The 24465-nt window shown below is 32.8% G+C and overlaps 1 protein-coding gene across 1 annotated transcript in view; it reads right to left on the bottom strand.

Annotated features, from left to right (window-relative positions):
• Window positions 1–4601: 4601 nt before the first annotated feature.
• The window catches only part of LOC119632901 (E3 ubiquitin-protein ligase TRIM9), a 158241-nt gene continuing 138377 nt past the window's right edge, over window positions 4602–24465 (bottom strand). The window contains exons 2-9 of the mRNA XM_038026057.1: window positions 23305–23436; window positions 23068–23169; window positions 20230–20389; window positions 18922–19179; window positions 15218–15357; window positions 14934–15072; window positions 10059–10292; window positions 4602–5420 (exon numbers count right to left, since the gene is read on the bottom strand). Of these exons, the coding sequence (XP_037881985.1) occupies window positions 5131–5420; window positions 10059–10292; window positions 14934–15072; window positions 15218–15357; window positions 18922–19179; window positions 20230–20389; window positions 23068–23169; window positions 23305–23436 (1455 nt within the window). The 3' untranslated portion in view covers window positions 4602–5130. The remainder of the gene's footprint in view (window positions 5421–10058; window positions 10293–14933; window positions 15073–15217; window positions 15358–18921; window positions 19180–20229; window positions 20390–23067; window positions 23170–23304; window positions 23437–24465) is intronic.

Genomic DNA, 24465 nt, shown 5'->3' with positions numbered 1-24465 from the left:
TTGACTATGTAAGGCTTAAAACCCAGTCGTCGTAACAGGCACGTATATGCTTGCTACAATGTCGCATTTTCCGTATAATATAATAAAATTTGGGTATGCTTGTGTATGTGCGATGCAAAAGTTTTTTTGCATCCCTTTACGCATTTGATGATAAGTAAAACCAGAAGAAAGATCTGAATTAAAAATACCCTGAATACTATCGACCGAATATGCAGAGCTCGTCTTGACGTAAGTTTTCACTTTTGAAGCAGAGCTTTGATTGCAAAAAAAAAAAAAAAAACGTATTTCTCTGCTTAATTAAGTTACTTTTACGTAACTCATATGCTTCTCAGAATTCGTCATCTATTAAGAGTTTACGACTTATGCAAGTTATTCTCGATAGATCTCGATACTACAGATCCGTTAAAAAACAATCATCTTCTCATACCAATTAGATAATTAAATAATTAATTAAATAGTTCAATAACTAATTAAATAGTGTTATGTAATTTTCAGCAAACCTTGTATTCAACAAAAAAAATCTTTAGTAAAAAAGAAAACTAACGATGCATTTAAAAGCCGCCATTATTACTCAAAAAAATTGTCGACGTCTATAGATTTAGTTTCGAGCACTAAAGTTAAACAAAATTATTTTCAATGTTTTCCTTGTTTTATTTGCGATTTCAATTTTAAAAGTTAAGAATTTGAACTTTTGGTAATATCTCGTTTTTTTTTTTTTTTCTCTCTCTTTTATTTATAGTTAAGTAATAAAATCTTTTAAGATTATTTTTTATAGTTTAGTTAAACATTTATTTTATATCTTACTCGCGTTAAACGACAATTTTAACGGTTTAATGTACATTTACAGTTTCGCATACGTTTTAAAATGAATGTTATTACTATGTATATGCACCATTATCGTTGTTACGCTAATCTATTCCGACTGTTAGTAGCGGATTTTTTCATGACATTTTTATCACTTTTTTAACGTTCAAATTTGCCCGCATTCATCAATTAGTAAGTTTTAAAAGCGTCCATTATGTACCTCATGTCATTGTTATTGTCATAATATGTCAAATATCAGACATTGTTGCGATATAAAGGTGTGCCGTCACATAGGAGAAAATCCGTCAAATCTGTTCCAATCCACCGATTTCCGTACTGAAAGAAGGCAATGTGTGAGCAGACTATAAAAAACTGTAATAAAATGAAGCCCCTTCAGGTTTTTTTTACATGTCTAAATTTGTTCTAGTTCCATCACTCTCTCGCTTTTGGCATTGCCCCAAAAATTTCCTACATACCTACAACACCCGCCATATATATAAAACGCTAAATTAATTAGGCAAGGATGTAGTTAGGTAGGTAGATAAATGCACAGGTAGTTAAATAGGCAGGCAGGTATCACAACAATATCAGCTGCACAGCTCTTTAAAGCCAATAAAATCCAAATAGTTTGGATTGAAGAGCGGCATCAGGTAAAAAGAGGTTAGCAGAATAGGCTTTCGAAGACTAAAGGTAAACCATCTAGCCACAGATTGTCGGAGAAGGGAGTGCAGTTCACGATGGCAAAGACGCGGAATACCCGCAGTATGCAAAAGAGAGAGACATTGTGCAATCTTTATATAGAATAAAGTTGAACGCTTATAATCAATTGTACATCAGTAGCATGCAATAAAGCATGACGGGATGAAAATTAAATCTCTTCAAAGTTAATCTAGACAACGACAAAGAAGCGCAAAGTTTGATAAGACGGAAGGCAGTCAAACGACGTAAAGATATTCGTTCACTTAGCGAGCTATAACCAGAACTAGGAGCTTCTGCTTAGCTCTAGATTACTAGTCGCAAAGACGTAGAAAACACTAAATTTGAGTTTGGAAAGGCAGATGAAACAAGCGAAAACTTTATGATAGAAATGGCGACAATAACAGCTTACAACTGCTACTTCTTATCGAAGAGATTTGAAGAGGTTCGCTAGAGATTTAACTGCAAAAGCATCTAAAAAATATCTTCTTACCGGTGATAGTAGCAGGAGATTCTGTCAAATTATCTTTTTTATCTTTTTATTTCGCTTTATCTTTAAATTTAATTAGAAATTTTGTAGGAACTGGAGAAAAGGGGGAATTTATAATAACTATGCTTGTCTTATGAACTATTAAATGGAAATGGCAATTAAATCAAGAAAGGGAGATGTAAGCCCTAAAATCTAAATATCGATGACGATTTTCGGATAAAAAAAATATATTTTAAAAAATTAAAGATGTGAAATGTGGATTATAGCAAGGCTTGGTAGATAAACAACGCAACATAACAAGTAAACATACCTAGGTTTAACTCCCAGTGCAGTAGGATCATACTTTAATTACGGAAAGAACTCTTGCGGAGAAGCTTGAGTCGGTTTTTCTAAATACTTTGGACAACTCGACAAAATTTAAGCGGAGTTATATCAAGTAAGCGTGTATAGGAAATCAACAGATTTATATAGAGACATCTCAGAAGATTTTGGGAAAAGCGTTTTCTAACTTACTCTCGCAACTTTGCCAAAATGAAGGATTTTTTTCTAAAGCTAAGAATGAAAGACCCGCATGCGAAAACCATCCTACTTCATTAAAGTGATAGCGAGTTCTTTTTCGGTTTTCATTATTTTATCATCATTCGGTCGAACCAAAAATCTTATATGTAAAAAACGTTCTTACGCGCGACAGGAGCATCTGCACCAGATCGCAACATAACAATCTATGACAGTCACTAAAGTGCCATTCAGTCCCGTTAGAATATCATGTTCTAACAAAATGGCAAATCAAGCAAGAATGGGAGAAACTTCGGTTAACACCTTGTATTATAAATATTGATATACCTGTGTTTGGTGATAACTAAAGGTCAGGAAGTAATGCCGTAATCACGATGTCCGTAATTCGCAACAAACGGCATTGTTCCGAAATTCGTAAAAAGTACTTCCAAAGACGATGAAAAATTGTTCCGATTGATCCATTGACACACCCGGCGATAAGGTTCGTCGTAAATAGTAAGGTAACAGAGATCATATTGAAGCGTTTAGAGCGTAAGTGTTTTTCTATTTGTTGTGTTACTTATTACTTTTAATTTTATTTTGATTCATTTCCTTGTTATATATTTTTTGGTACAATAATTAAATATTTGATTAAATGCATTGCGATACTTTAAGTATTGTTTTTGGGATTTATTTAAAATTGGTTTTAATATTTACTGTTAATCATGTTTATGTACATATGTGCAGTAATTATCATTTTTATCATTATTTTTTGCTTCTGCTAATTAAATTTACGGAATTTTTGTTATTGCAATAATGTGCTTGGATTTATCTTTCAAACACTCATGACGCTTTTGTCGCTTTGCAAATTTTCTGTTTTTTGTTTTTTTTTTCACTTAATTACTATGCATTTTTAGCTAATAATTCAAACATTTCCTTTTTTTTTTTTTTTGTCATTTGTTTAATTAATTTTTTAAGCAATTTACACACAAGTTTAAAAATTGTATTTAATTGAATGACGAGAACAACCAGAAAGGCTTGAGGTAAACTCCTCTTCTATTATACCGATCGATGTAGAATCGCTTTCTGAATCGACTAAAGCTTGTCTGTCCCGTCATATTTTCTTTTATTCAATCTACAGACCGCACTAAGTAAGCTCGTTCGACAATGTTAATGGCCTTACTGTAATACAAATGAAAAAGTCGGCTTTCTTGGAACTAACCTTCAACTTCAAGTCAATGCATATATATGTCAAAATTTTAGGATAATTATAAGCCTTGCAAAGGCCTCATGCGGACCAATAATTTAAGTAGATTTAATCATTTTTTGTTTCAAATTCTGAATAGATTTTTATAGATTTTTGCTAATAGTGTTTTAATTTTTTTTTCTTTTTACAATTTTTCCCATTTTTTCAAAATTTCAATAATTTGTCATTTTATATTTTACTCGGATTAGGAAGGCGCGGTTTATAGTTTACTCAAAGTTGATCAGTGGCTACGAATTGGGGCAATCTGTACCCCAATGCTTTCATTTTCTATCGTAATTGTTGGTAAATTTTCGGGAATTTGAAGTATCACCTGGGAATCTTACGTGGATTAGATGAAGACTTTAAACATTACAATCGATCTCTGACGTCTGGTGATATGATAGAATTTTCAATTGCTCCCACGATAAACAATATAAAGCGAAAGAAAATGTTCCAAAATTTATGGACAAGTGGGAACAGGACTGCTCTTGGATGTTCTTGGTGAATTGCATTGAGCTCAATTTTATTTTTAAGGGCAAAGCAAACAAATGAAATTTCGATATTCTAGAATATTAAAAAAAATAAGTAAATATTAGGTGAGAGAGGTCAAATGTACGGGGAAGTTTGATATTTTCATTAAAGGCGTTTCAGCGTATGATTTATTATAAGTGCGTCCATTGACTCGTTTAGCCCATTTTTTAGATGCCTACATCGATTCAGAATTTCATACTCATCATCAACAATATATTTGCTCTATAATGCTTCTAAAGCTGCCTTCTGGATGTTGCGTAATTTTTAACAAAATGAATTTCCCGCCTACTTTTGCCCAATGATAGAAAAACAATTCGTGAGTTAATAAATGTGTCTATGTGATTCCATCGCTTCCCAATAAGCAGCTAAACTTACTGCACAGATTAAAGTGTTTTAAAGGCCTGTGAGCTCTTGTTTGTTTTTTTTTTTTTTTTACACCTATAAGCATTTATTGATTGATTTTTTTTATTGGATTTAATTTTTTGTTTCGTTCAAAAAAATTACGCACACTTTCAACGTTAGATTAATTGATTTCGATTTATAGTTTTTTTCTTTTTTTGTTTGTTTTCAGTTTTCATTTACATAAAGAACTTTTCTTATTTACCTATAAGGGATATGTGTTAAGCGACGAGAGAAAATTTCACAATCATAAGCACATCTATAAACATTTTTCACTTTAATTCGTTTCTTTGAAATTTTAAAAAATTTAATTTACAAAATCGTTTACGTTAAGTAATTGAAGATCAAGTAACATTGTATATATATATATAAACACACGCACACGCACACACACACACGCATACACTTACTTTCTTAAAGAGAATATTTCATTAAATTGTCATTTTCTTTGGAAACTTTTAATAAGTTTTTAAAAATAATCCATTTGTGGTGCATCTAAGGCGGTATGCAATGTTAGAGTAACGCCACGGTTAATACTGACGGCAGGATAGAAAACACCATAGAGATCACGGAATGCTACAGAGCCTTGAGGCATACCATTAACCAAAAAACTTAAAGTGTGTCTTTGCAAATCGAGCAACACGCCAATGGTGCTGCCTGTGCTAATGCCACCTTCGACGCGACGTTCATGCACTGAATTATGTTGGAACCACGAACGCTGTCGATCAATATACATAGCAAATGATTTTTCATCTTTACCTGCAAATATAATACGAATGAATGAATATAAAAAGCAAAGGTATAAGAAAAGCAAGGACATGTCAAAAAAGGGAGAACAGAACCAACGCTCCATTAAAAAGTAACGAAAAGCTTTTAAGGATAAAATAAAACAAAATTTTAACGTTAATGGATTTTCAATAAAAAAGCAATAAAAAGTTTTAAAAAACAAATTTGTTTTTTTTTTTGCTTTTCCCCAGCTAATCATTCAAACTCTTATTTATATTTTGTCTTTGCTTTCCTTCTTTACAGTTTTTCCCGTTGGTGGTCGGAAAAATTTTATTATCTAAAGCTATTTATAAAGAAAACAGTTTCATATTGAGTTTGTTTCGATGTTCAAAAGAAATTCTCGACGAAAACACAATAAAAACTTTTTATAGCCTGCAACGAAACGCGATAGAATGACAAAGATAATAATGCTTTTGTTTTATTCGATTTTCTATTCGGTGGCTTAAAAATGCACTTGTCTATGGGAAAATAGCAACAAAAGGCGTGACAATGGTGAAATAACTTGGCCACTTGACAATCTTTGAAGCTAACTGCTACCAATAACGATTGGCCTCGTTTTCTATTAGTAAAGAAAATTGAAAGCCATGAGAAAGAATAAAATGAAAAACTTTTTTTTTTTCTTTTATTTATTTATTTATTTTTTTTTTTTTCAATTTATTTGAAAAACTTGAAAGCAAAAGTTTTTATTAAGTGACAGGAAACGTAAAGGGGAAAGCAAAGGTAAGGTAATAGAAAATAGCGAGAAATGAATAGCACTTCGGTCAAGATTAAAATATTGATTGCAATTAAGGCATTCACTTGAAATCGAATCAATCGAATTGTTTCAGATTCTATTGAGCAATTAATTAAAGAAAACGGGAAACCAAAAATCGTTTAAAGCGACACTTTGTCGAGAAGTCTAATAGTAGCCAGTAAAAGTTTGTGTGTAACGTCAGGTTCTTTTAATTTTTTTTTTTTTTCTTAATTTTCAAATATATCAAATCATTAAGCGATCAGATTTTAGAATGGGTTTTACCACAAGATACACTTTTCCAAATAAAGTCAATTATACGTTTCGGCAGTGGGTAATAATTTATTATTTTACGGATCTGAAGTATTCGCCATTTTAAACTTATATCTGATCGCTCGCGTGGCCGAGTAGCAACTCGACTAGCAACTCTAGGTTTTAATAAAGCCGAAACCGTTAGATGCTAGTGCTTTAAGACTTAAGTGTTAGAATTTATTCTCTGGCTAAATTAATAATAATATATATAGATATAATCGAGACTGTGCGAATAAGACAATCGAGGCAAGGTAACATCTAGGCAACTAGGCCAAAAAGGTTTGTGTAGGAAGTTTAAGTGTCTTCCATTAGGTGAAGAACGACACTTTGAGATTTTAAAATTCGACCGGTGTCTTTGCATAATAGTCCTGCTTCAGCTTATACATTGTCTTTCTATAACTAAATTATAAATTAAAGTTAAGTTAAGCATAGGTATTCTCATAATTGATCCAAGAGTATATCTCTTTTTAGAGTCCAAGTAAGCTGTTCAGAGAGATCCTCTAAAATTTGCTATATATCTATATTAAATAGAATGAAGAGCGAAAATTCATGGGGAGAACTCTCTTTATATTATACAAATGTCTATGTATTTATCTTTTTGTACATATTTATTCTCTTGATTCTTTATTCTACTTTGCTACAACTCTGCATACATAGTATATCTCTGCGCAACGTGGAATTAGTCCAAGTTATTGTAATGTCAAGAATAATAAAAACATAAGAAATAAAATATTTTGATAGGTTTGAAAAACACGTCTTTGGCTTTAGTCGCCGTGACCTCTCCCGATAGATTGCTTGCCGATAGCCGTTAGTACCTTACTTGCCTTCCGCTTCTATTAGTTCTTCAGTCGAACTCCATTCACCTACATAAGGCTTGTTTATCATTCTTAAGTTTTCTTGGATCAAATTTTGTTGTTCAGAGTTTTTCTGCACCACATTTATACTTGCGTGACTTGCATCGTCATAGTTGGATTCCGCTGGTAATCGGTTCTCCTAATATTTAACCGATTGTAATCTTAATGAACTCTCTTCACTCACAGAAGAACCGACAATGTGGACCATAATTGTTCATTTGGTGAACATGCCAACGCTTCCAACCCCGATCAACGTGGCAAACCAAGTTGTAATATAGATACTGCTACAACAATTCCCAACCTCTATTCTTGAGCAAGCGTACTGCCACTCTGAGTTGGGCATGTGTCTGCTGGCTAACAATAAATCTGTTCGAAAAAGAAGCTTTCTGTTCTTCGCCCAAACTAATAGTATACTCTTTCCTCGTCAACTAAAACATATATGATTTATATACAGAATACATTTTTTCATTTTTTGAAGGTTTTTTCAATTCTATAGGTATTTAGAAAGTCATCAAATTTATTGAAAGGAAAATTCAAGGGCAGTACATTTTACAAAACAGGCGAAACGGACTAGGCAGTACATGATGCGATAAAAATCCATCTCTTGGGTTCTTTGTTCTGAGATTACGTTTAATGATGCTCCACTTCAGTGACATTATTTGTGTAATTAATTCTAGAATTCGAACCTAGTTGAAGTGCCAAATATTAGCTGCGCGATTTTAGTTCCACTATTTTTTCTGTTCAACATTCAAGAGTTTATTATAAAAAAATTTGTTATATTCATTTACTATTCAATATATTATTCATTACTGGCGGTTGTTTCTTACTATATTATTGGGCAACGTATAAATTCCACATCGAAAAAGTTGCTCATCTTTTTAGGCGATTTACGTATTGATGCATTTTGACTTACTTATAAGGAAGTGCTGCTTGGCCAGGCCGCGTGCCATTCAATGGCTGGAGAACACGGCAGGATTAGAATATCCTCGTTGGGATAGCGATCTCAAAGAGAGATAAGTTTTGACAGACTTTGCAACATGAGTTTGCAGCATTGTTTTGCTGCAGAATCGTGTCCCTCGACGCGTCTTAAATATATAAGTTGCTTTCCGATACCGATCGCCTGTGTTTATTTCGGCCAATTTCAAATAACTATTCACGAAATGTTCCTTCACTATACGGGGCCTCGTCGTAGGTATTTCAGAGCATTCTATAAGCCTCAGCAAAAAAATTTCCTCATATTGAAGTAGAAAACAAAACCTCCTGCAAATGATGAAAGTTTTGCTGATAGACTGGCTTCTTCAATTAAGAATAACGAACACAAATTAAGCAAGGTTTCGATGATATTTCGTTGACAAGAGTGTGCGATGACTACATCTGTACATTTCCGTCACCACTAACGCCATCCACGGCGGAAGCTAAGTTATACACTTTATTATTAATGAATTTTCGTACAAAGTCTAATTATTTAGCTAAAATAATCGTGTACACTAGCAAGTTCGGGCCAGACGAGAGGACGGATAGCAGATGAAATTTTTCAAGCCTTTTTGACGATCCTTTTTTGAATGATGATATCAACAAAATCGTTAATAAGTAAATTCATAAATCTAAACTTTTTACTTACTATATTTATGCTAACAAATGGCGGGTGACATTGTTTTAAGCAATTGAAAAAAAAAAAAAAAAATGTATTTTATATGAAATACTTTAGAGTGTATTTTAGATGCAGCAGCTAGTGGTGTAACCTAAATTCGCCCTAAGCTAGAAATAAAATTCACATTTGTTCTTTTGCAACTTACACCTGACGCGTGTTATGCTGCATTTATAACAAGTTTTTAAATTAAAATTTCATACAAGATTCCGTACCGAAGAGGATGCTAAAGAGAAATAAACATACGCATGTACAGGCAAACTTCTTTACTTTCATATCAATCTTTAAGTTGCACAAGGGATCGAGGAATAGTTGGTAAAAAGTTTTTATTGTTGTGTTTCATATTAGTAGCGCGATATTCTTAAGTAACTGACATTGATGCCAACACAACTGCGTATAAACTTTGTTACTTAGCAGCAGCTCGTTAGAAAAAAAAAAGTTGCAATTTTTTGTTAACAATAAGCTTTACAATGTTGAACACTTTGGAAATACCAACACGTACACATGTACAGGAATAATATTTTCCAACACTTTTAAAGGGAAAACAAAAATAAAAAGTAACGCGTACGCTAGAAGACATTTTAGACGTGATGACTCGGTAGGTACGTGTTACACGTTCGTTTCACGCACGACTCTACGCCAGGAGAACGTATATCTTAAGTATATTATATTTAAGCTGCATGTAGCAATGTTTGTTTGTAACCACGTACTTGTACGGGAAACTTATAACAAAAGTTTTTTTCTTCACATACATATATATATATGCGTACATATATATGCGTATATATATATATATGAACGGTCTGCGTATAAACGTCTGAATTTCTAAGTAGAACATATTTCCTATTGATATGTGAGTAAGTGTACCAATAGAGTTCTAGGTATATGTGTAAATATTTTAAGCCCTCAGTTTATCAATTCTAAGGAAAACAAAAAACATAGAATTAAAGTTAAACAAGCTGAGATAAAATAAATGCATCTTAACATTTTTTACGTTTAAGCGAATTTTTTTTTTTTTTTTGTTGTTTACTTTTCCTTGTTCATTTTCTTCTTTTCATAGTACTCACCCAACATTTTACTGCGATTAACATCAATGCGTGCTACACCGAAGGCTGGATCTGTGTCTGCTGTGTAATTATCGATAGTAAATTCCCAATAGTGAATGCCACGTGAGAAACCCACTGAACCTAAAGCAACACGATGTTCCCAACCTTCAACGGAAACTGTTGCATTATTCTTGCTAAAGATAAGACCGGAACCAGGACCACCGCTTAATACAGGATCGAAAGTGAACCAAGCAACTGCGAATGCGAAAAAAGAAAAGAATTTAACAATCAATAGAAATCACCGGCATTTATGTTTGCGAAGGAAAACAAAAGAAAAAGACGTAAAGCAGAACATCAAGGCAAAGAAGGACACGGTCGTGTTAAGGATGGACAAGAGTATCTTTAATTTGATTATATTTTCTTTCCCTTTTGTTCTTTTATAAGTATCTGCTAAAGCTGTTGTGTGGCTGCTTGTATTCATTGTATTGTTACTGCTCTTACTGTTGTTGTGTGTAATTATCTATGCCGCAAAGTATGCTGCATTGTGGGCAATACTAGCTTTTCTTTTCATTCATTTCATATCATCTTTACTTAATATTCTCATCTTTCAGTGCAGTTGCAATGAATGAATAGATGTTTGAGTGAATGGTTGAGTACACTCTTTTATTGGTTTTATGCTAACTGTTCAATTCAGTTATTGATGTTTTATTTTCTTATTAGCTTAACCATCGACAATACCACATATTTATGGTGAAGAGAGCTTTCTAAACGAGAATATATTTATGTACGGGGTTTAAGTAAAATATTTTGTATTTTATTATACCCTTAAGTCAAAGCAAGTACGATTTTTCATGAATTATTGTAGACATTTAGATTAACAAAGGCTGATATCTATCTAAAAAGAGTCGATAAACATGAGGCTAGGCCAGGTCTACCTAGTAAAGTCAATCCTTTTACTTTGAAAAGAGCTACGTTCACCCTTTATTTGAACAGAAGAGATCTTATTTAGATAGAGGATAATTTTGAAGTTAATAAGCTCATAAGAGGCCAATTTTCTAACAAATCTGCTTGTTGTCTATTTAAAAAATAGTAAGAAGTAAAAGTAAATATGAAATAAAAATAAAAATATGTCTATTTATAAACAAAAATATATAAACAAGAGAGTCAATATAAAAAAAAAAATAAAAAAATTAATATAAAAAAGTTCAAAACAGGAAAAGAAAAATAAAGTAAAAACAAAAGGGAAAAAATAAAAAAAAAAAAAACAGAAGAAGAGGAAGTACATGATTTATAAAAAAGAAAAATAAAGGTGTGAATATAAAAAATAAATTACAAATAAACATATGCGTATTTATAAAAAATAAATTAATAAAAATGACGCAGTAAATATAAAAAATAAACTAAATGTAAGATACATCTCTATCAGAAAAAAAAAATAATGATAAGATTAAAATATAAGAATAAAAAATAAAATATATATAAACACATGTCTATTTATTAGAAAAAAAAGTAACTACGTCATTTTGTAAGAGATCAGTATAAGTCAGCGTCAACTAAAAGATTTAATTTCGAGTTAAATGCAAATGCAAGTTTTATAATAAAATCGTTTCATAAGATTCCAGTGAAGTCGGCTCCGTTGTAGCTGTTTCAACTGTATTATTAAACGATCCCATTAACCTTTTGTAAAAGCCGCACTGACAAAGTTCGATGCATTCGCAGATAGACTATGGAAAATGAATTGTCGAACATGCACTGGAAGACGGTTAGTTATCGCATGTTGGAATGTAGCTAAGCTGGTAGATAGATGCTGTGTATCTGTAACAATTCTGTTCTAAAATTTTCTGCCACACGGATACCGTTTGCTTGGGTTGCATTGGTTCTCTGGGCCGAATAATTGAATACATCATCGCCATCGCGCTCTCTTTTCTTTTAAATTCTTGATGTGGATGAATATCGACTTATCTCTGATTCGATATAACAAAATTCAATTAAAATGCTCTGCTAAGCAATTCCTTGCAAAAGTATTAATGGCCATGGAATGCAACAGACCTACCCGAAATTTTTTGACTTGTCAGACGTTCTAGTTGAAAATCTTCGTTTTCACAGATGATTATGCATTTCTACACTTTCCTTCGTATCCTATCATACATGCGACGTTCCCTACACTTATAATGCGGCGATTGTCGAAGTGAAATGCAAGTGAAAGAGAGAAGAAAGAAAAGGTAACGTTTTTGCAGGTTCGACTTAAAAGTAAAAACATCAAGAACAGTTCGTTTAATTTCTATTCACATACCCAAACACTCAAGGCATATCTTTCGTTTGCAAAAGCACGATGAAGGACGCGAAGTGGAAGTGAAAGGGAATATAATGTTTTTGACAGCTCGACTTAAGGATAAGAATATCAGGAACGGCGTGAAAGACAGCTCTACAGTTAGACTTTGTTATAATGCGATCGTGTGACATAAAGACAATTTTTAGATAGTACGGGAATTTTGCGAAGTTGGATTACCTTAGCACATTCGGTGAAAGTGCCAATTTACTGAGATAAGTAAGTTAAGAAACTTAAATTCGCCTTAGGTTGAACCATCGTTTTCCATCATCTTGAACTGATTCACAAAAATTGCAAGAAATCCTAGTAACTGGGAACATTTCACCTACTTCCCGATCAAATTTAAAAGTGTCCTTGCAATCAACAGGTATTATGCAGTCACTGTTTTTGCTGGTGTGGACTGAACTCTTATTTTTCTCGCGGCCAAATAACGTCCGCTCACTAATTTGGTTCGTCGTAAGCAACAAAAGACATATAAGCCAATTTTCAGGTATTCCACTTCAATACCAATGACCATAAGCACTCCAAAAGCAAACATCAAACAGAGCGACTGACGCATAAGTTTAATAAACCTTCCGGTTGAGATCTCCTATGAATCCAATCAAACATAAAAATATATCCAATTTTTTTAATGACTTTGGTTTACATTGAAAAACTGCCTTTCAAATGACTAAACTGAATGCATTGTAATAGTTACTTACTTTGTCTGATTAATGAAAATGATGGAGTTTTTGATTATTTTTGAAATTTCTTAATTTCTTTTAAAATATCTTTTTTTTGTAAAATTTTAAAATGAATTCATTAACTTCCGTGCACTTTCATTTTTCGTTTATGCATGAACACGTTATTTAAAAACCTTTTAAGAAAATTAAACCATCAACGTTTCTATTAGTAAAACAAAAAAAAATAAAAAAAATAAAAACTCAATTGCTTTACATTTAGTCATACTTGCTTTGCGACGATGGTGCTATGCATGCTTCAGCTATTTTTTTCAGTTAAATAATTAAAAGAACTAATCAATTTTCTCGTTGTAAACGTTACAGCTCTATTCGTCGACTAGACTATTACGAGAAGTCCTTAAGGCCGTTTCATAAATTAAACAGGAATTCATTTAAATTAAAATTTACTTAAATATCATCAACATGCCTAACGATAGACAACAATGAAACCTTTTAGGATCACGGTATCAAGGCTTGTATGCCTGTATGCTTGCTTGTTAACATGAGAAGAGACGATTGTAAGGCGACAAATTGTCAAAGGCGAAAAAGGTATCAATCATTGTTAACGGAACGAGTCTGAACACCAAAGATAAGCTGTTGTTACTACTACAGCTGATAACAAGTGCTAGTAGTTGTCGACGCTAAAAGACAATTTTCCAACTGACACTCACGCATGAAAGTACGACAACGATAAAGTATCCTTTGGTGCCTTTTTTAGTTAGCTTTTCGTTTTTTCTTTCTTTTTTCTTTTTATCTTTGCATTTCTTGGTAAGAACGACGCAGAGTTTATGCAAAGTACGGCAATGAATAAAATGGGCAAATGGCCAAACGTTTATCAAGCGTGCGATAGTTAACAAACACAATTACAAGGCTGAAATGGAAATTAAACCAAGAAAAGGAAGAAAAAAAAAGTGAAAATTGTCTAAAAGGCGTCCGCCTTACGGTTCCATAGGCATTTTGCAGTGATTATAAAAGACGTTAACTAAGTTAACTGACTGGCTAACTAGACCTTTCAAATTTTTGTATCGTTGCAAGTAAAGAAAAAAAAATAAATAAATAAAATCGCATTCGATTTAGGACGAATCATGGGTTATTCGTCACCTCACTCATATACATTCTAGAGAAACTTCGAAGTATTTTATTAACTGAGAGCGCCTTGCATGGCTTTGCTCTGTATATTTGGATGGTTTGTGCAACAAAACCGCAGGAAGACTTGACGACGTACGTCAAAAATCTAACGAGTGCGGATTCTAGGAGTTGATCGTCGATTAGCTGGAAATTAGTGATGCGCAGCCAGCAAATGGATTTTCATAAGGCTTGTGTAGAAGTAAAAAGCCATTTTAAATACTTGACATCTATAAATTACATAAATCAGATTAAATATATGTTCCATTAAAGTGTGGGAGGATATGTCCTACATGCTCTTAGCTACTTATAAAATTCTCTATTTGCCTTCCTCTCAGTTTTAACTATTTTTCAAATCAAGCTCTGTTTACAGTGCTCTGGCAGACACGACGCCCCTTATTTAAATCTGGTTTTGGAAGTTTAACTCTTTTTCTTTAAAGTGAATGTACTGCTATATATGAAAGGATGGACGGACAGACAAATCCTGTAAATATGGTAGGAATGTTTAAAACGATTTAATAATCTCAAGTTGAGAGATGAAGAAAATTTTCGCATATTTTATCTAATACCTAGCATATATCTCTAAAGGTTGCCATTAAAGCAAGCGATTTAATACACCATCCTCTTTAGTTGTGAGGAATAAAAAGCGCAAAATAAATAAAAAGAGAGGCAAACATATTGAATTTTTCCGCTTGCTTTGTAATAAGAGAGCTTTGAACTTACCTTCAGCCGTTTGTAAGCCAATTAGTTCAGAGTATTCACCTTCGCCAGCGCTATTGAAGGCCTTGACACGAGCATTGTACATGGAGTTAAAATGCAACCCATCTACAGTGCATATAGTTTCTTTACCACAGTACACTTCCTGCTTAATGCGAATCAAATAAAATTTCAGAGAAATTGAATTAAATTACATTTTCACATAATTTACACACTCTCTCTTATTAATTCATATAAAAAATTTTAAATTTAAAGGAGAATTTTTTTTTTTTTTAATATTTTTATTTTACCCGAAATTCACCACCGCTGCCATCATCCAATTCTAGCACATAACCTTCGACAAATGAATGACTTGGTGCCTGCCACGCTACCGTTACAGAATTATTTTCCGCTGAACAATCTTCGGGTATAATTGCTGGTGGCAATGGGGCTGCAACCACATAATCAACGTTTCAAGAAAAATGAAAACAACAGAAATGCAAAAAAAAAAAAAAAAAAAAAAAAGAAACCAGAAAAATAAAACATGTTGTCAGAGCGTAAAAGTATATTACAATAGTATGACTAGGATATGACTAAGGTTTATTTTAGAAAATTTCAATTTCAAAAAGTCAAGTGGCAGGAAAGTAATAAGGGAATGGATTCTATTCGGCCGCAAAGTTACACCTTAATTATAGCATAGCGCGTTGAAAGGCAATAAGTAATAAGTGGGAGAGATTTTCATTTTATAACAGACAATAAATTATAATTCTCGATTTAAGCTAAAATAATTCAAAAAAAGGAAAACATGTAAATAATGATAATAACAAACCCAAACAGTAAGTAAAAGTATGTGGGAGAAAGAAGGAGACAGCACGTGCACACCCAAATCAAAGTGAAAAAATTTGTTAAACAAAAACAAAATCGAGTAAAATTAATGGATAAGAATAACCGAAAAACCACACCCAACAGCTTACAAATTTGAACTATGAAGTAGGTGCAGACATATATGTACAATAATAATAATAATAATAATAATAGCTTAAATAAATTATAATAAGCACATATTTACACAAAACAGTTTATATTAAACATAATTTCACCCTTAGCCCTCATATAAGCGAACTTTTCGTTGGTAATGTTTGTCGGAAAGTGTTAAAAAATACAAAGTTGAATAAGCCATAAAAAACAAGGAGAACTGAGAAAGTGAAGATGTGAAGGGATAAGGTTTTCTCTTCCAAACGAGAGAGAGAGAGAGAGAGAGAGTCATTATCACGTCTATCTTAGTATCACTGTTGCAAAGCTCAAGCAACAGAAATATTTCGTTTTCCTTTTAATTTCCATAAACTACTGATTACTAGGCGATAAAGAAAGAAAACGAAAACAGATTAATAAGAGCGTTGGCAAGTTTCGCTATGTACAGCCTGCGTTTCGAAAATTTGGGAATTCTCTTCTCTTTTTGTATTAACATTGGAAGAATCGAATTTTTAATAATCATCACATCGCTCAATAGCTCTGTGGTTTGACGTAGGCATGGCAACACTGTTGACAGACCCATGGTTTTTTGATAGTACCAACCTTTAGACAAGGCGTGTCAAATATTCTAAATATTCTGAAAATCAGTTTGCAAACTATAGGTCTTTTGGTGACAGTACCTTTTAGGACCGCTTTCACCGGTTGTTGTCTACTTGGATGAACGCAGACCTAAGTCGGTAGTGCAGTGAAATCGCGCATGAAAAAGTCCTTATTATTTCAATCAATAAGACATTGTTGTGTTAAGTATGAACAACCGCGGCACCCATTTTGAACACAGCTTGCTCATAGACAAATGTTCATGCAAAATAGTAAATATATTGCCTTCAGCTGTGTGTCAGCTGTCTCATACAACTTCACTTTCCATTCTTCCAAAAGTATTTCGAACACTTTTTTATGTTTTCTCTGCCTGGCCAGAGAGAATTGTGTTACTAATTTGCAACAGAGAACTTTATACGGAAGACTGAACCAAAATGCTATCCTTTATGAGCTATAAGTATGATGATTGATCAAAAGCTATTTTTATGTGAAATACTCGTACGCACATTCATTTTTCCTTTAGTCACTTCGCTTGCTTTTCTGTAGAGTGGGGTAAACGTTTTTTGACTTTCGAACTTGTTCGGAATTAATAGTATATAAAACCATAGAAATTACATGCAACAGTAAGATGTAATGTGAAATCCGGTCAACGCAATTGCAAGTTGGCTTGCGAAAAAATTCTTAAATGTACATTGGAATATATTAGTTTGGGGAAAAAGAAATCCATTATTTTTATATGAACTTCAGGACTTTGTTTAACATGCTTCGGATTGTCCGATTTGGGTCAAATATGCACCGTTTTGTTGTATGATTTGTTGCCATTTTAAAGGTAACTTGAAAATGCCTCTCTCATAAAAGTCCTGGTCTCTATTTGCAAAAAACTCTAGTAGTCGATTTTCACAATCCTCCCTAGACTCCAATTTTTAATCATTAAAGAAATTTTGCAATGCAAGAAAAAGATGATAATCGCTTGGTGCCAAGTCCGGACTGTATGGCGGATGCATTAAAACTTCCCAACCAAGCTCCCGAAGTTTCTGGCGAGTCACTGTAGATATGTGTAGCCTAGCGTTGTCCTGGTGGAACACTTCCATTTTTAACACGCTGTAACTCACAACTGAATGCACCAAACAAAAAATAGCAAAAGAATTTTTTTACTGCGAAATGTCACCTTTCCAACGAGCATAAATCTGAAATTGTTTGAGCGATACTTTACGAGAAATCTATCAGTGCAGCCATCTACCGAAAAAATAATGAATTTTTTTTTCCCCAATCTAATATATGTAACCGGGGCAGGAAATATTACAACGGTGTCGACGGGGTACCTTTCCTTGGAAATTCTTCGAGAGTGTCGCGGGTTGTCTGCGTGCAGATTTCTTCACCGCTTGGTCAATCACAAAGGAGGTAAAGTATATAGTTTTACGGTTATGGAAGAGGCTTAAGAGAGCATAGAATGATAAAGTTTGGCGTATGCTGCATTGATTACTTCTTATTGTAAAAGGAGAAGTAATCCAAGGGAGCGAGTAGTAGGGTGGATTCCCTGCAGGTAATAATAATCCGTAAGCAGATGTGAACACAATGACACGCGTAATGCCGATAATTTTGAACCATTGCGTAGCAACACTATGGACAGCACGGACTCACTTACTCAATGCCATCTGTACCTACTTGGGCGGGTAAGGATGGTTGCACCGGCTACAACTGTCCATTGGTGCTTGCCGGATCGTTCGGGGGAAAACTTGCCACGTAAGAAACTTCAGTGAAAGCTGGTATATTCAAGCACACTTTGAACGGAACAGTGTGTAAGGCCCAACCCTTTGAGGAGTACCGGTGGTGGCTGTGGTATTCCCAAATGCGGGGGCATTAAATAAGTGAAGATGCTTGGTAGGTTTCGACCTGCCCAGAGAGGAAGGCTTGGACCATACCCAAACTTTAATTTCTGGTACATCAGTTGTGGAATAGGTCCTCTCTCCTGCAGAATTACCTTCACACTTATCCATCGCAATTATAAAAAAAAAAAATTTTTTCTCCAATCTTCCGATTCTCTCCATCGATCATGGCAAGAATAAAAGCTGGCAAAATATTATTCGCTAGGATCTCAGAGAGGGAGTGATACGGTAAAGCGTTAAGATTCGGATTATGAGAAGCAAACTAACCATGTTCCAAAAGTTCGGCAAAAATAATAAGCAATGTATTGATATTATTAGCATTAAACTTGCTTTTAAAGCGTTAACAATTTCACAACGCAAAAGAAAAGAGACTAAAAGGAACCATTACCATAAGCTTAAATATAATTTAAAACAAAATGAAAACGTAATGAAAGATACTAACTATATATATATATATGAAAAACAAAGAAATTCAATTAAATATTAATACAAAAGAAAAAAAAAAAACCAAAAAAAAAAAAAAAAGAAAAATTAAAAAAAGAAAAATATTTAATGCATACATGAGAGAGTTTCGTCATAGTTGATTAATCTTTTAAATGCATTCATTTTCTGGGATAACAATGAGGATGTCGTTGATTTATTGGATTTGTTGGAACGTAATGTTGAGGTTTTCATATCAGAAGAGTTCATGGACAAATCAAATGTATTAATCACTGTGTTGGTGGATAATATTGAGGTTGTAAAGGTGTTGTTGGTGATGTTATCATCAAGCATAAGCATCTCACCTGCTGGTAATCTTTCATCTCCATCTTTGACAGCTGCATGTAAAGTCATATACATGCGTAGTTGATATAAGCATTGATTTTATGATAATATAAGAATAACGTTTACAAACACATGTACAAGTTACATGAATATGTATATAATGATATGAGAAAGGATTTTGTACGATTTTTAGCAATACATTATTTTTAATTTTTTTTTTTTTTTTTTTTCATATTAGCAGCAAGAGCAGCATGTGTGTGAAAGAGAAAAAGATAAAAATTGAAAAAAAATTACAATAATAGAAATTAGTTTTTTTTTTTTTTATTTGAATTTTTTTTTTTTTTTTTTTACTTACAAATTTATAAATACAAATAAAATGTGCCTATGAAAGGGAAGGCTTAGCTCTTAAATATAAATAAATCTTAAACACATAAATCTTCCGTTTAGCACTGAGTTAATGTATTGTAAATGGTTATACTGACTGGCTGTGTGAACATAAAAAGTATTAAATTTCACAATATTTCTTAAAAGGGTGCTGAGTGGTTGTTTTTTTTTTTTTTTTTTTTAGTAATTTGTAGTGTCACAGCTGTCTGTGGTGGTGCTAAGTAAGCTCTTGTTGCTCTTGTTGTCTGAACACGAAAGCATGTATGCACTACAATAAAAATTTATAGGTGTAAAGTAATTTCTTCTTTCAAGCAAACGTTTCTTTAATGTTCCACAAAGTGATGCTTTCTGTTTGCTTATAAAGGCGAAGAAATTACTATTTAATGACTACACATAAATTTAAACACTTACTATATATGCCGTGCAATAGCAAGTATGTGCAGACACAGTGAGTCCGGGCAATTATTTTAAAATAATTTAGAAAAGCAAAAAGAAGTAAACACCTTAAGCCTTATACATACATAAATGTGCTCCACTATTATATGTCTTTCTTATATTACCTACTGGAGAAATGCTAATAAAATCAATCAGGCAAAGCAGCCTTTCTATTCTACTAATTGCAGTGACTACGTTAATATAGTTAAATGGACTTTTCTTCTGCCTCCATCTGCTCTGCTTTTTCTAAATACGAATATATATATAAATGGGTTTTAACTTACGTTTCATTTGTATAAAATTTAAATTATCTATAGCTCTCAAGACGGATGCATCGTCTAATGTCAAGTCAACGATGGGTGACACTCGCGGTGCAGCGTTAGTCACTTCCTGATGCCAAGTCATATCAGTGTTTGCCACCCGGTTTATCAACATCGAACCAACCTAAGAAAATAACAATAAATGTTCATTTGATGTCAAGTAGATCGATTAGATGACAATAAGAAATTTTTTAAATTCTTCAACCACTATCTAGAACTAATCAATCAGATATATGATTGCATCATCTCTACAATAAAAAAAATATTAAACATCAATTGGAATCAAATGTGAAAGAAAATTATGAAATATATGTTGAGTGACCCTTTTTTAGCATTTCATCACCAATATGGTAATTCCGTTGTGACAAGAGTCGTGTCCTCTCCAATGAAAAAAGCTACAAAATGAAACTTTCTTTCCAGCTGACTAATCTAATATCATTTGCTGCTTGGACTTAGATCATATGTGTATCTAGATGCATTTGTTCTGAACTCTCGCAAGTTTACGGATTATAGCCGAAGTTGTCATTGCATAACCCATAAGTTAATTTAAATATTTCCCATATCTTTATATGAGCAGGATTTCATGATTTACGCTGTTTTTGCTACAGGATATATAAAGATTGCGCACCCACATGCAACAACCCGAAGGACTTAGAAAGGACCTTATTTACATTATATCGAACGATTCTGTAGCGATTTATATCTATCTGTCCATCTGTCCGTATGTCCGTCCGATGTATGTTCATGCACATTTGTGTTCAATTACAATTATGGAATATGTTTCAATGGAATTAGATTCGCTAACATTTTTTGGACCAATGGCGAGGCGTGTTGAAAGGAAATTGAAACGGACATTTGTTATGGCCGCTAGCTAAAAATTGGCATTATTTAGTGTTTACATACTAGTGGTGATTTCGTCGCATTCTATATAGAATTCGGATAAAATGCTCGACAGAAGGACTGCAATTCTATCCGTAGAATTAGCATTGGCTTTACTCTGGCAAAACATATGAATTCAAAACAACAATAGCTTAATTACTTTTACTGAAATAAGGTAAGTAATGTAAAGAAAATCTTGATTTTCACAATAAAAAAACAAATAGAAACACTATAGCGTATATTGCATTGTTAAATGCAATACACCACCCTGCCGTTGTTTATATAATGACGATACATGAAAAGTCATCAAAACAGTGATGCGATTCCATCCATTTTGACCACCATTTTCAACAGCGTTAGTGATTGCAACAAAACACGTCAGTGTAACAAATTATAAATATCTAAAAAATTGTAGCCTTTAGGTTAAACACAAGAGAACAAGACAGACAGACAGACAGACAGGCAACTTTAAATCGATTTAGAAAGTGACACTGAAACGTTCGACACAATAAAAGACGGGCTTATCTCAATTCGTACTGAATGTTGTATTCATTTACTGAATTTTGGTGGGCTTTTGTACCACAAATGCTGTACAGTGCAAAAATTAAACTTACTGAGTGAGTTCCCTACATAGGTATTTACTATTTTTTTTTCACCAAAGTATTTTTTTTGGTACGAAAAATCTTTCTCTGCCTCTTTCTTTTCTCCTTTCTTTCTTCTTCCCTTTCTTTTGTTATTGTTTTTTATCTGAAAAGCAAACACTTGGCATTATTTTCACAGCTATAGGAACCTCAAGCAATTCTATATAGAATTGATTCAATTCTGCAAAAACTGCATTTACACTTCGAATTCTATATAGAGAGCGACAGAAACACGTTAAATAATAAACTAATGTGTTGGGCGTACTGAACGAAGAAGGAGGATTTTGAACGGCATGAAATCATTCTTTGAACTTTCGTTCTTATAAAGACTAAGAAAGTCTTGATATGATAAAAGGGTCCAATTTTTTGTATGTTATGATGAAAATTGGCCCAGAATAGTAGTAATTCCGCATTGATCTATATTATGACAAAAAGTTGTATTACATAAAGTGATGTGAGATATGTAATAGTCCTGATCGCCTGACTATCATATTCTAAACTATTTCTCTTTATTTAATATCATGTAATTCCACTTCTTGAGGTCACTAATTTCACACTATCTAGGACCAAGATAGTTACACGCACCATTGGATGAATTGGTTTAATGATTAGTTTAATGAAAATAGTAATATTCACAAGAAAAATAAACCACAGATATTAACTGAAAATTTGGTATTGGTATTTCGAGGAGCTCTCGTTCCAGTCTAGTTACCGGAACACTTATTATTCTCGTAGAAATGATTAATTCTTAGCTTCAAAAGAGAATATAATTCCGTCTATCATCTAGTTATGCCAAAAATAATCATGTTCCCTTGATCGTCACGGAATGCTTAGTGAACTTATTTCCCTTTATTGTTGTAATTCATAATCCTGCAAATTTTTAAGATATTTGACTAAGAATGGAACGTGGGCCCACGTGGGCTCAAGAGCGGAAACGCCTTATCAATCAAGTAATTTTATTTATTCAGAAGAAATATGTATATATAAACAAATAAATACGCACACGCACACATATATACATAATATTTTACTTGAATTAAAAATGGCCAAGTAGTGTAGTAGACTTAAAGGGCCTTAGATTTCATTTATGCGAATACTTTGCGTAACATTTTTTTGGTTTGTTCCACTGTCGCCATCACAATTAATAAAAACTTGAGTAATGTTCGCATATATTTACCTTAAATGATGCGCCCCGAAGCGAATATTTTTCAATTTTTTTTTATTTATTTATTTATTTTATTTACTTTAATTAATTAAGTAATCCTTGCATTCCGAAACTTACCTGTAAAAACGCGGCACTGTCAGTCTCTTTCAAAGCCTCAATGCAAAATTGTATTAAGCCCGTGGTCTGTTGTAGTTTGCCAGTGCAGTTTGATTGTTGATCCTGTGTAATAAACACACAATTACATGGGCAAACGGAAGCATACATGCACAGGATATTAAATGAATGTTTTTCCATTACAAAGCAATTACTACAAAAATATAAAATATATGTATGTATGTATGTATATGTGCTTACCTTCAATATTCGTATTTTTGTATCCTTATCCATGCGTATAGCTTCAAGTAAATATTCACGTCTATCGTGTATGGCTTGGATAAGAGCTTCGCATTGAGCGGTAACCAGTCTTTCGAATTCAATGCAGGACTCCTAAGGTAAACAAAAGATAAATAAAATGATAAAAATAGTATGAGAGAGAAAAGAAATTTAATTAGGAAAATATATGGGGAAAAATTTGAAGTCTTCGAAGAATTGGGAAAAAAAAGAAGAAGAAGAAATAAAATGTGAACGCAAATACAAAACGTAACCCTAATGCAAAGTGCAGATAAAACGTGGGCACAATTAATGGACGCCATGTTTGAAAATTCACATAAATATATATTATGTCTGCTGTAAAGTGAAATGAATTGAAATTCGAATAAAAAAATCACATGATAAACTGAATAGTTAAAACAAATTATATGAGCCATTAACAGAATTAGATTTAATTTCAACATATAATATAATCCAAAAGTACCGGGAACTTATCCATTAGACTATGAAAGATTGATTGCCCTTTTCTTACTCCACACAACTGGTAGAGTGTAAACCTTGTGCGGATCTATATAATCATCAAGAAGGCTTAAGATGAACTCACTTTTATCATACAGATCCATTAAGGTTCCATATTCATTGTTTATTTATCCGTCTAATGTGTATTCATTCATTTTCGCTTTTAACCAAGAGATTGCAAAAAATTGGATTTTTTGACTTACTTGATACACCGATCTATTCTGTCATTTCAGAACGAATCTTTTGGTAAAATAAATTTTTTACATTTAAGATTACTTTTATTATTCCCGATAGTTTTTGATCAATGACTTTGCATGTGTGCATACCTTTTCAAGTCAATCTTTTGTGAAATTGTAAAAAGGAAAGAAGTTAAGATTTAAAAAAGGAAAACCCAAAAAAAAAAAAAAATTAAAAGAGATTATTCTGTGAAGGAAGCTAGCGACTCCCCTTCCTTTCCTTTCTTATTAGTTTTTAAATAAGGAAAAAATTTTATAAAATGTTTTCTTATTTCAAACTTTAAGATTTTTTTGAAAGCCCTCAAGCTTTCAGTACTTCTTTTTTTTTTTTTTTGTTTATTTCCATCTCGTTATAAAAGAAGTAAAGCTCTTCACGAATGAAAAAAAGGAA

The sequence above is a fragment of the Glossina fuscipes genome, unplaced genomic scaffold (assembly GCF_014805625.2).
Source record: "Glossina fuscipes isolate IAEA_lab_2018 unplaced genomic scaffold, Yale_Gfus_2 2, whole genome shotgun sequence".
In the NCBI taxonomy this organism is placed as follows: Eukaryota; Metazoa; Arthropoda; class Insecta; order Diptera; family Glossinidae; genus Glossina; species Glossina fuscipes.
The sequence above is the reverse complement of the archived record's forward strand: the minus strand, read 5'-3'. Positions and strand labels throughout refer to the sequence as shown.